Here is a 12,307-nt window from a genome sequence, read left to right as displayed (position 1 = left end):
AATAACTCCTAAAAGATTTAACTCCAGGATCTATGTTAATATAAAAAAATTAACTCATTCAAGACTGAAAGGAGAGACTGAGGAAGATCAGATGAATCAAGATTAACTATGTGTTGGAAATTACTAAAGTTTAGGTACACAGAAGTTAATTATATTTTACCTTTGTATATGCTTAATAATTTCCACAGTAAACCATTAAAATTAAGAGCAATAAAACACCATTTTCAACCACCAAAGTAGTAGCTGATTAAGGAAAAAACAAAACAAAACACTGGGTGAGATGTTAAGGAAAAGGATATTTGCACAGTTTCAAAGTTCACCACCAGATCCCACACCAATTATTATTAAAAGAAAAAGGCACCTTTTATGATTAAGAGAGCAGAGACACACCAGCGTAACAAAATGATTGATTTAGCACCAATAATGAGACAAACCAACACTGTGTGCCCCTAACATGACTTAGTGGAATATATATCACCATCTATAGAATAATTCTATCAAAAATATTAACCTGGGCCGAAACCGGTTTGGCTCAGTGGTAGAGCGTCGGTCTGCGAACTGAAGGGTCCCGGGTTCGATTCCGGTCAAGGGCATGTACCTTGGTTGCGGGCACATCCCCGGTAGGGGGTGTGCAAGAGGCAGCTGGTCAATGTTACTCTCTCATTGACGTTTCTAGCTCTCTATCTCTCTCCCTTCCTCTCTGTAAAAAATCAATAAAATATATTTTAAAAAATATATATATTAACCTGGATATAATTATGAGAGAAAAATTATGGGACAAACTATAAGAAAACTAGCCCAGCCTTTTTAAAAGCATCAGTATTTTAAAAGACAAAAAACAAACAAAAATAAGAGGAAAATATTCTAAATTAAAGGAGACTGAAAGTCTGTAAATTATAAGGAAATTTTGGAGAACAATGAAACTGAACTTTATATAAAATAATCTTACATAATAAAAGGCTAACATGCAAATCAACTGAACAGGGAAGGACTGGTCACTATGATACACACTGACCACCAGGGAGCAGATGCTCAATGCAGAAGCTGCCCCCTGGTGGTCAGTGTGCTCACACTGGCTCCATGGCAGCACTAAGGCTGTCTGACTGCCAGCATGTGGGGAGCTGGCCTAAGGCAGCAGTCAGACATGCCCCAAGGGCTCCCAGACTGCGAGAGGGTGTAGGCCAAGCTGGGAGACAGCCCCTCCCACTGCCAGTGCACTGGGCCTCTAGTTGTATTACATAAAATAGTAAATTATATCAGTTTGGTTATATAAGAAAATGTCCTCCCAAGAAACTAGAAACACCAATCAGAAAGGATATATGCACCCCTATGTTCATAGCAGCACAATGTACAATAGCTAAGATTTTGAACAACCTAAGTGCCCACCAGCAGATGAGTGGATTGAAAACTGTGGTATGTGCCGAAACCGGTTTGGCTCAGTGGACAGAGCATCGGCCTGCGGACTGAAAGGTCCCAGGTTCGATTCCGGTCAAGGGCGTGTACCTTGGTTGTGGGCATATCCCCAGTAGGAGCATGCAAGAGGCAACTGATCGATGATTCTCTATCATCGATGTTTCTAACTCTCTATCCCTCTCTCTTCCTCTCTGTAAAAAAAATCAACAAAATACATTTAAAAAAAAAACACACAAAAAAAACCCTGTGGTATGTCTACACAATGGAATACTATGCCACTTTAAAAAAAAGGGGGGGGGGGGAACTTTTACTATTTGCAACAGCATGGATGGAATTGGAGCATTATGCTAAGCGAAATAAGCCAGTCGGAGAAAAATAAATATCACATGATCTCACTCATATGTGGGATATAATGATGAACGTAATTTGATGAACAAGAAGAGATCCAGAGAAAAAGGCAGGGGAGGGGAGGTTAGAGAGCAATCAAAAGACTTGTATGAATGCATGTTAGCATAATCAATGGACAAACACTGGGGCAGTGGGGGCTGGCCCGGGGTGGGAATGGTTGAGAGGGAAGGGGGAGTCAAGTGGGAAAAAAGGAGACATGTAAAATTTTAGACAACAAAAAAATCCTCATTCTTAAGAGCCACGTCCTAGATTCTTGTAGTGAAGTATCATGGTGCCTGCAACTTATCTTCAAATGATTTAGTGTCCAAAAGTTTGTATGCGTGCACATACACTTATACACAACACACAAAAGGGAAATGCAGCAAAATACTAATTGGTAAAGTAAAAGGCATATTGAAATACACTGTCCTATTATAGTCTTCAAGTTTTCTGTATGTTGGAATGGGGAAAAGGATAAACAGAACGAGAGACAATTTATCTCCAACAAATATGCCTGGCTTCTTCAAACTAGAAACAAATTTCAGATTGATCATGTTCATAGGTTCCTCTGAAATAGAAATTTTTGTTTTTCATTCCTTTCCTCAGAGATTCTGTTTTATTTTTACGAACATATTTTATCAGCTTTATTAAAAATAACATTTACAAAGAAAACTAAAACCTGGTAACAGATAGACTAAGAGACTATACTGTAATTACAAAAATTAAGTTTATTTCACAAACACAAATATCTCTTCTCCTAAAGACCTTACCCGTCTCCTGGGAATTGGACAGCGGATATCCGGTTGGTCACCGAAGTTCTTGTAGGTGATATAGTTTTCAGAGCAGATCAGCACTCCGCTTGGACCATCTGACCCTCCTGGAACTGTCAGAGAAAATAAAACTTAGTAACGATTTGACATAACCATGAATTTAGCTTTCAATTCCTTCTCTCCCATAGCACAACGTGAAGGTACAGTGTGCCTAAAGCTGAAAAACATTCCAAGTGTTGCTTTTCCCTGAAAGTTATGCTACACAAAAACGGAGCCCAGTTTGGGTGACTCAACCTGTTCAGATATCCGATAATACATCTAAATTTTTAGCTCCAAGCCCAGAACTGAGTTCTCAGCTTCAGAACTATAATCCAAGCGCATGGATATCCATCCCACTGGCACTTTCAAAATACAATGTGTTCACAAACTCAAGTTCTTTCCCAAACCTATTCTACCTCCTGAGTTCTGTACTTTAGAAAATACTCCCAACAAAAAGGCCAAACCAGAAACCTGGTTGCTACCCTTCAATTCTCTCTCCTCACAGCCCTACTGATTAGAATCTCTCCTAGCACTTCTCATGCTACCAATTTCTTGGCTTAGCAATCTCCTAACCTAGTCTCATTATCCTTCATTCCATTAGCCAAAATATAAGTACAAATACCTCGTTTGAATGCCCTGTGCAGATACTGTGTTGAAATCAAGGCAAGACCCTCCCCACCAGCAAAAAAATTACAATTTGCTGAAGGCTCAGATGATGGCTAATATTTTGTAGCAATAAACTTTTTTTGAGCAATAAAGTATTTTTAAAAATATATATTTTATTGGTTTTTTACAGCGAGGAAGAGAGAGGGATAGAGTTAGAAACATCGATGAGAGAGAAACATCGATCAGCTGCCTCCTGCACACCCCCTACTGGAGATGTGCCCGCAACCAAGGTACATGCCTTTGTCCGGAATCGAACCCGGGACCCTAGAGTCCGAAAGCCGATGCTCTATCCACCTAGCCAAACCGGTTTCGGCAATGAAGTATTTTTAATTAAGGTACATACACTGCTTAGACATACCACTGCACACTTAATAAACTACAGTATAAACAAAACTTCTAGATGCACTGGAAAACAAATTCATGTGACTCATGTCATCGCACATTTGCTTTGTTGTGGTGGTCTGGGACTGTATCTGCACTACCTCTGAGGTATGTCTGTAATCTCCAGATTATTATTCCCCTGCTGAGAATCTTGCAGTAGCTACCAACACACCAAACATAGACAGGTACTTAGGCTTACTGTAAATCAGTTAGCTTTCAGACCCTATGAAGTAAACCCTCCCGAGTTTGGGCATAAAATGGACCAGGCAAAATGGTACAGAGCAGCTCTGAGAAAAATACCTGTAATAAGAAAGTTGCCATGCTCCTCCAAAGGTTCACTGTATTTTCGGACCACATGATTTAAACCAAGGTCTAACTCGTAAAAAGTGAGTGTTTGCTGGGTGTTAGCTGCTGCTTCCCCAGTTGGATCATTGTCTGCTTCCTACAGTGGAGCACAACAGCACAAAGACTAATCAGTTCCATAAAATCACACTTTTAAAGGACATCAGGATTCTTCCATTTTACAAACAAGAAAGCAACAGTCCATAGATGCTAAATGGTTTGCCATCACACTACTAGGTAATGGTAAAGCTGGGACAAGAACCCAGGTCTCCTAATTCTGGGAGCAAGGTTTTCTCATCTAGAGGATACTGCTTTCCACCTTTCACTGTCTCTCTGTGGAAAAAAATACCTCCAAAACAGTTTTATCTTCCTTTTCAGGCAGTTTTTCTCAATAAATATCGTTTCCAAAGGGAGATTATTCAAACAGAGCAAAGTGCTATTATATAATCAGGTAAGCTCTGAAACATTCCAAATTTCAGTAAGGTACTTGGAATATGGAAAAGATTTGTTAGCAGCACAGATAGAAGATTCAACCAATGAAGAAAAAACAACCTTAGGAAAGCTCTGAGGTAACTCGGGGTTAAAAACAAAAAACAAAAAAAAAACAAAAAACACACACACACTCCCCATTACCTCATAATCCATTTCCAGACAAGCAAACATTGGATTTTCAAATCCCACATCTACTCCAACCACATGATACACTAAAGTGTTCGCCTTGTGGGCCTCCAGGGGAGAGGAGATGGTAAGCCGGGCTGCAGCATCTCTGTTTAAGATATACACCAATTTCTGTTTTTCAATGGCACCTGTAGTTGTAGGAAACGAAAAACACAAGAGTTCCAAATAGTGAATAGAGGGGCCTAAAGAGCAGCTAGGTTCTCATTTGAATTATTTTTAAAAATCTTTAACAGCCAGCCCAAAATCTACAAGTATACTAACTTAGGATTTGCTTTCTATCGTTAAAATAGAGAACAGCATCATTTTACCCATCTTCTTCCTAATAGGGATCATAATATACCATTAATTCTTCAAAAAATTTTAGTGTGCCCTAGATTTAATGATATTGGGAAACTAAACAATAATTCATAAAATTGCCACCTTTCTTCTTCCAGTTAGATCTAGTGATTTCGTGACTGGTCAGAGAGGGCTGCCCTTTAGAGGCCTGATCAGATACACAGAATTGACTTCATGAGATTTGTCAGAGAAGAGACATGAATGTGAATCATCACTTCAGGCTGATGATGGCAACCATATTCATTGCCTAAGAACATAAAATCATTTCATTGTAGTCTTTTTGCTACAGATAAAACAAGAAATATAAAAACAGGAAGTTCCAACTAGGCAGGAAGTAGATAAGGTATGTTAAGACTTTCTCCAAGTTTTAAAAGGAAAAGTAACTTTAAACCATGGACATCTGATCCAAACTTTACCCAGTTATGATTTATTAGCACACTGCCAAGATCATAGCATTGTTATCCTAAACTGAGCATCTATAATAGTCAGAGACGCATTCAACAGAGCAAGTCACTCACTAATCATAACAGCTCGTCCTTTGGGATCCACAGCTAAGAACTGGCCAGGAACAATACGGCGGCATCCACTCTTGCCGAAGGTCTCTTGGTGAATTTTCTCAAACATATTCTTAGATGGCTGGTATTCCAGGATAACAATCCGACCCGAATCACTGCCAACCACAATGTAGTCTTTGGTGCCACCTGTCAGCCTAAAGGCCATGAGTGACCGAATAACGCCAAATACTTCCACAGTTAGTAGGGTGTGCACTTTGCCAGTGTTGGGATCCGGGCGAAGCAGTTCCAAGATCTTCCCACGAGAAACAACAATTTCCTGTTGTTTGGTTCCTAGATTGTCAAAAAATAAAGATCATGAAAAATCTGAACTACTCAAAAAGTAACCTGGATGAGTCAAAATGCCAGTTAACACAGATATAATTAAGTGGATTGAGGGCTCAGTATTTGAAATTAATTTATTCCATTTAAACTGAAATGATCTAAAAAAATGGTATCAAACGTTTTTTTAAATGGCGACACAAGTTACTTCTTAGAGACTATTTTTCTAACATTTGCCAACAATCTGCATAACTGAGCTCTGTCCATAAATGGTATTAATGTATGCTTAGCATCATAAGATTAAAAATTTCCAAAGTCTCTTTCTAGTCCCTCTTTAAGACTATTGTTCTAAGAAATCATATTAATATTTTGTGCAGTTTGATGCAGTATCTTCAAGAACTTTAAAAACTGTCATCTAATCACAAACGAAAGAAATGGAGGACAAAAAGCGTCTGGATATAGAGTTCAAATCTACGCTTATAAGTTTTTTCAAGAGTTTCTTAGAAAAGATGGATAAGGGCTACGAGGATATGAAAAGAGATCAACTAGAATTAATAAGGAGTCAACAAGAAATGATAAGGGATCAACAAGAAATAAAGAATACATTGTCTGAAATAAAAAATATTTTACTGAGTCCTAAAAACAGAAGGGAAGATCGCAAGAATCAAGTCAAAGATTTGGAACATAAAGAGCCAGAAGACACTCCTCCACAGAAGCTAGAAGGCAAGAGAATCCAGAAAATTGAAGATAATGTAAGAAACCTCTGGGACAACTTCAAGAGAACCAACATCAGAATTATGGGGGTCCCAGAAGATGAGAGAGAGCAAGATATGGAAAACATACTGAAAGAAATAGTGACAGAAAACTTCCCCTACCTGGTGAAAGAATTAGACTTACAAGTCCAGGAAGCGCACAGAACTCCAAACAAAAGGAATCCAAAGAGGACCACACCGAGACACATCATTATTAAAATTCCAAGAGCAAAAGACAAAGAGAGAATATTAAAAGAAGCAAGAGCAAAGAAGGTAGTAACCTACAAAGGAGCACCTATACGATTGTCAGCTGACTTCTCAACAGAAACCATGCAGGCCAGAAGGGAATGGCAAGAAATATTCAAGGTGATGAATAGCAAGAACCTACAGCCAAAGATAATCTATCCAGCAAAGCTATCACTCAGAATCGAAGGCCAGATAAAGAGCTTCACTAATAAAAAAAAGCTAAAGGAGTTCATCACCACCAAACCAGAATTATATGAATTGCTGAAGGGGGTTCTTTCAGAAGAGAAAGTAAACAAAGATAAAAATTATGAACAACAAATACATAACTATCAACAAGTGAATCTAAAAACCAAGGAAATTAAAAAAATCTGATGAACAATATTAACTGTTGAATATAATAGAATCAGAGGTATGGAAGGGGAGTGAACTGACGATTCTTGGGGTAAAGGGGAGAGGGGGGCGTGGGAAGAGACTGAACATAAACTGTGCACCTATGGATGAGGACAATGGGGAGAGGGGAAAGGGCAGAGGGTGGGATGGGAACCTGGTGGAGGAGAGCAATGGTGGGTGGGGGGAAAGGAACATTTGTAATAATATGAACAATAAAAACTTATTAAAAAAAATAAATAAATAATAAAAAAAATAAAAAAAATAAAAACTGTCATCTAAAATATACTCTTTATGTCTAAACTCATCTAAAAAAGTTCACTTGCTTTCATAACTGCTATCAATACCTCCAAATGCAAACTAGTCAACATATTCCACTTAGATGACTTGTCAGTGCCTTTAATCTAAATGTTTAAAATAACTAAGTTCTTCTTTGCCCAAACTCTCTCTTTGGTCTCAACTAAGCTGCTTTAATATTACTATCATTTTCTCTCCCACAGAGGTTGGAAACTCATATTATTTTCTTTCTTTCTATCCCCACTGTCAGGTCTTCACTATCTTAATGGCTTCCTATCCTATCTTACATCCCACTCTCACCCATCCCAATCCATTCTCATTGCTCAATGCCACCACTTAGCAGGAGCCACCTTACTTGCCAAAGGTCATTTGGGTATCAGATAAAATAAAGTACTCCAAAGTGCTTTGGAAGCTATAAAGCATTTTAGAAATTAATGTTTTCTAATGATTAAAAATTTCCTATAATTTTCAAATCTAAAAAATATAAGGCATAAAATTAATAATATTGAAAATAATATATTCAGAAAGATAGTTAACTGGACAACTTACCAGAGAAGTTGCCATGAATGGCAAAGCTGATACCAGTGGCTCGCTGCAAGGTCAAGTTGTACAGAAACATGGTGACACCACCACTGAGTAAACCACCACTCCACAATCCAAGTGTTGATTACACCAAGTCAAAGCAAGCTGAGAGCACACAAAAACAGAAAAATATCAGCTGGGAAATTGTTATTTCTATTCAGGAAGTTCTGGCTAAAGGCAGTATAGTAAGGACTATGGGGGAACAATATATTCACAATTAGAGTACCTTCTATTCACCAGACACTATATACCCTTTGCCTCTAATCACACAAGAAACCTATAAAGTATTTAATATTAAAATTCATTTTGTAGGTGAGGAAATTAAAGCTAAGAAATTAAATCGGGAGGGAGAAACCAAGATGGTGGCATAAGGTATACACCTATACGTGGTGCCTCTCACAACCACACCAAAACTACAACTAAAAGACAAAACAACTATCACCCAGAACCACAGGAAAGCTGGCTGAGTAGAAGTTCTACAACTAGAAGGAAAGAAAAAAAGTGCATTGAGACCAGTAGGACGTGCAGAAGCACGAAAAAGCAGAGGTACGGAGGTGCGCAAATCGGGCTGGTGACTGGGTGCACTGTTTTTTTTCAATCGGGAAGGAGATACAAGCTCCCTACTGCTCTGAACTCTTTTCTGGCGAGACTCTGGGGACCCAGACTCCTACAGGAGAAGCTAGACTGTCTGGGATAAGGTCAGAAAGTGAGGATGGCTTTCTTGCAGAGGTGTTCGCAGGAATCATTTACTGCTGCAGGAATCACTTTACTGCTCTGGAACTGGAACAAGAGATGCAGTAAACGCAGGGAGGGCTGTTTGCCACACCCTAGTGATTCCCTGAGACCCCACCCCACTCAATTTACAACCCACCAGAGCTGTGCTCAGGGGCTTTTGCATATGAATGGCCTGCCCTTCCCAGCTTAACCTAACAAAGTGCAGGTGGGTCAGGCATCTCCAAAACCTCCAAACCCCAAGCAAAGAGAATCTGCAGAGCCCCCTGTAGCTCCTGCTGGGTGGCCTCAGGCAGTAGCTGACTTGCCCCTCCAGGGAGATGGAGGAGCCAGTGTCCCTAGTGGTCAGTGTGAGACAATACCAGATTTCAGCTCCTCACATCCATAAGGGACACACTCAGGGGGCACTCAGTAAGCACCAAAGCCCCACTGAAGCAAGTTCTGCCCCATAAGGGTGTCACCATAACAGCAGTTTTTCCATTATAGCCACAGCTGATCTCACAGCCAATTGGCCTGGAGGCCAATTCCTCCCAGGGTATCAACAGCAATCAAGGCTTAACTAAAGAAAAGGTAAAGGCAAAAATTATGAACAAAGTGACAACAAATACATATCAACAAGTGAATCTAAAAAATCAAGTGAATAAAAAATCTGATGAACAGAATAAACTGATGACTATAATAGAATCAGGGGCATAGAAAGGGAGTGGACTAACAATTATTGGGGGGAAGGGGATGTGAGGGTGCAGGAAGAAACTGGACAAAAGTCACATACCTATGGATGAGTACAGTGGCGAGGGTAAGGGCATGGGGTGGGATTGGGTGGAGGGGAGCTATGGGGAGGGGGGAAGAGGAACATCCGTAATAATCTGAATAAAGGTTTATTTAAAAAAAGAAATTTAATCGGATGTCCAAGGTCACATTACAAGTGGTAAAAACGTTGGTAGCTAGGATCTGGACCATTAACATAACATTGTGTATTTGTTTTCTTTGTCACAGAAACGAAGTAGGTCTTTTACTTGTAGTTGAACAGGGTATATGTTCACAAGGCTCAGAACCCAAAAGCACAAAAAAAAAGAACTCTACCCTCCCATTCCTAACCATTCAGCTCTCCTCCCTGGGGAAATCAACAGTTACAGCTATCCTGTCCTCCCAAATATTTTGTGTATGAAGCAAAAATGTACTGTATTTTATACAATTTTCTAAAAATAAACATCGAGCACTATATATTGTACACTCACTTTATACTGCAATTTACCTATCTTGAAGATAACTAAAAAGGGCTTTCTCATTTTTATTTTACACTTGCAGAGTATTTCACTGAAAGGGTATATTAGAATTCATTTAGCCCATACCATGCTGATAAACATTTAGGTTGTTCCCAATCTCTTGCTATCATGAGCACTGCTGTAAAGAAAATCACTCATATATAGCTCATTTATATGTGCATGAATATATCTCTACTTGAAACTAAGGAACACCTTTTTTTTTTTTAATTGATTTTTATACAGAGAAGAAGGGAGAGGGACAGAGAGCTAGAAACATCGATGAGAGACAAACATCAACCAGTTGCCTCCTGCACACCTCCCACCGGGAATGTGCTGGCAACCAAGGTACATGCCCTTGACCAGAATGGAAACTAGGCCTCCCCAGTCTGTAGGCCAATGTTCTATCCACTGAGCCAAACCGTCTAGGGCTAAGGAACCCCTTTAATGTTCTTCCAGAATCACAAGGAAAGAGGAAAAGATCTGAGGTGAAAGAAGGGAGTTGAGAAAATGACCTGAAAGAAAAGAGGGTAAAGACATAGGGGGAGAAAGGGGAGGGGGAGGGATTGGGGTGGGGTAACAGGCTTAGACATTGGGCAAATTCCCGGGTAAGTTGTGCTCAGCTTAAAGTCGGAAAAATATAGGCAATTGCTCTCAATTGAAAAGTGCCCTGGCGGGTTTGGCTTAGTGGATAGAGCCTCAGCCTGAAGACGGAAGGGTCCCTGGTTCAATTCTGGTCAAGGACACATGCCGGGGTTGCCAGCTGGTGCAGGACACAGCCAATCAATGATTCCCTCTCATCGATGTTACTCTATGAAATTAATAAAAATATATATTTTTTTTAAAAAGTAGAGATCGTAATTCTTAAAAGCACTTAAGTATCTGTTCACACTGGCATCTTCCTCTGGTCATAAAACTTCAAACAGTTCCAACGTTGCAGGTATCAAAGTGATAGGGGGTTAAATTTCACAATGAAACCCCTATCACGTTATTGTTAACGTGATCCATGCTATAAGATTAGCCATATTAAAGGTTAAAAAAAAAACACTGGTTTTGTGTTGTTGTTTGTTTTTAACCGGCAGAGGAAAACACAGGCCACTTGTGATCCCCGGAAAAGCTCCCTCCAGGCTGCTTTCTATTTACAGGTGAAGAACCCAGCCTACATTCAAGTGGCTTTGTAACTGACCCCATCCATTCCCATCGTTGGGATTCAAGTTTCCCCAAACCTATTCTTTTATTTGGGCAACGAGGAAAGGTGCATTTCGGAGGAGGATCAACCTAAACCTGCAATAACTATGCACCAGGAACCACCACGGGCTAAAAACCCGGCAAATGTTGTGACTTCCCGCGCCCTCTTCCCCAAACTGATGACGAAATTGCTCACTCCATCTCTTCTCCTGTGCCCCATGAACGCCATCGCCCTTACACTCCGCAGTCTTCAAGGTCGACATCACTGCCCATTTTGCAAATGATAAAAACTGAGGGTCAGGGTTGGGAACACGATGACCAAGTACCCAAATGCAATTCAAAACGGGGTCTTCGCTCCAAAGGCTGTTTCCGATATTTACTCTTTCCCATACGTTAGGTGTTTTTTTTTTTCTTTCTCTTCCCACCTCGGCGCACAAGTGTTGACTGTCTCCTCCAGGAGACCTCCCTCCATCACACCAGCCCCAAATCCAAAAAATACCAGGGCTTAAAGGCTAGGCAATCCCTACAGGCTTATGTTCAGCCAGGTCTGTTTCCCACCTTGTAGGCAGAAACAGGGAATAATTCCTGGTGGCCGTTTTCACGTCCCAAGCGTTCCTGTCGACCTCTCGTTTCTTGCCCGAATCCCCTGACCTCGGCTGCCGCACAGACCCTCTCCCGAATACCGGTGCACACTGCTCTATGGCCGCTCTACGCCTCTGTGGGGCCAGGGGGAAGCCGGGGGGCTGATTCTTTACCCTGCAGCCGGGAAGATGGTGTAGATATCCAACGGATGCAGAGTCCCTTCAAGGCCTAAGCCACCGCCAGCGCCGACACGCCGGCATCCGCCATCAGCTCTCAAGATGAGGACCTTCCGCTTAGCGCGCGGAGAACAAAGGCCCCACCGGCGCCTGAAGGGTGTATAATCTATTTTTTTTAACGCATCGGTCTTGCAGCCACCCCGTATTGAAAATTATTTAAGCATACCTTATGACAGTCGCTTTTTCCAGAAGGCTAGA

The 12,307-nt window shown here is 40.6% G+C and overlaps 1 protein-coding gene and 1 non-coding gene across 3 annotated transcripts in view; both read right to left on the bottom strand.

The window, feature by feature from the left end:
- SF3B3 (splicing factor 3b subunit 3) overlaps positions 1 to 12,195 on the bottom strand; it is a 39,464-nt gene extending 27,269 nt beyond the window's left edge. Inside the window, exons 1-6 of one of the 2 annotated variants that reach the window (XM_036441053.2) lie at positions 12,047 to 12,195; positions 8,077 to 8,214; positions 5,531 to 5,857; positions 4,632 to 4,804; positions 3,957 to 4,098; positions 2,571 to 2,683 (exon numbers count right to left, since the gene is read on the bottom strand). In XM_036441053.2, the coding sequence (XP_036296946.1) occupies positions 2,571 to 2,683; positions 3,957 to 4,098; positions 4,632 to 4,804; positions 5,531 to 5,857; positions 8,077 to 8,146 (825 nt within the window). In that variant the 5' untranslated portion in view covers positions 8,147 to 8,214; positions 12,047 to 12,195. Of the gene's footprint in view, positions 1 to 2,570; positions 2,684 to 3,956; positions 4,099 to 4,631; positions 4,805 to 5,530; positions 5,858 to 8,076; positions 8,215 to 11,849 lie in introns of both variants that reach the window. The other variant, XM_036441052.2, reaches the window with a different exon arrangement.
- Positions 5,157 to 5,236, bottom strand: LOC118721006. The gene has a single exon (XR_004988588.1). It is a non-coding gene; the product is annotated as a small nucleolar RNA SNORD111 (small nucleolar RNA).
- Positions 12,196 to 12,307: the final 112 nt, after the last annotated feature.

Source organism: Pipistrellus kuhlii, unplaced genomic scaffold, assembly GCF_014108245.1.
Source record: "Pipistrellus kuhlii isolate mPipKuh1 unplaced genomic scaffold, mPipKuh1.p scaffold_m20_p_17, whole genome shotgun sequence".
NCBI lineage: Eukaryota > Metazoa > Chordata > Mammalia > Chiroptera > Vespertilionidae > Pipistrellus > Pipistrellus kuhlii.
Note: the sequence above shows the minus strand (reverse complement) of the source record. Positions and strands in the feature narration are given on the sequence as shown.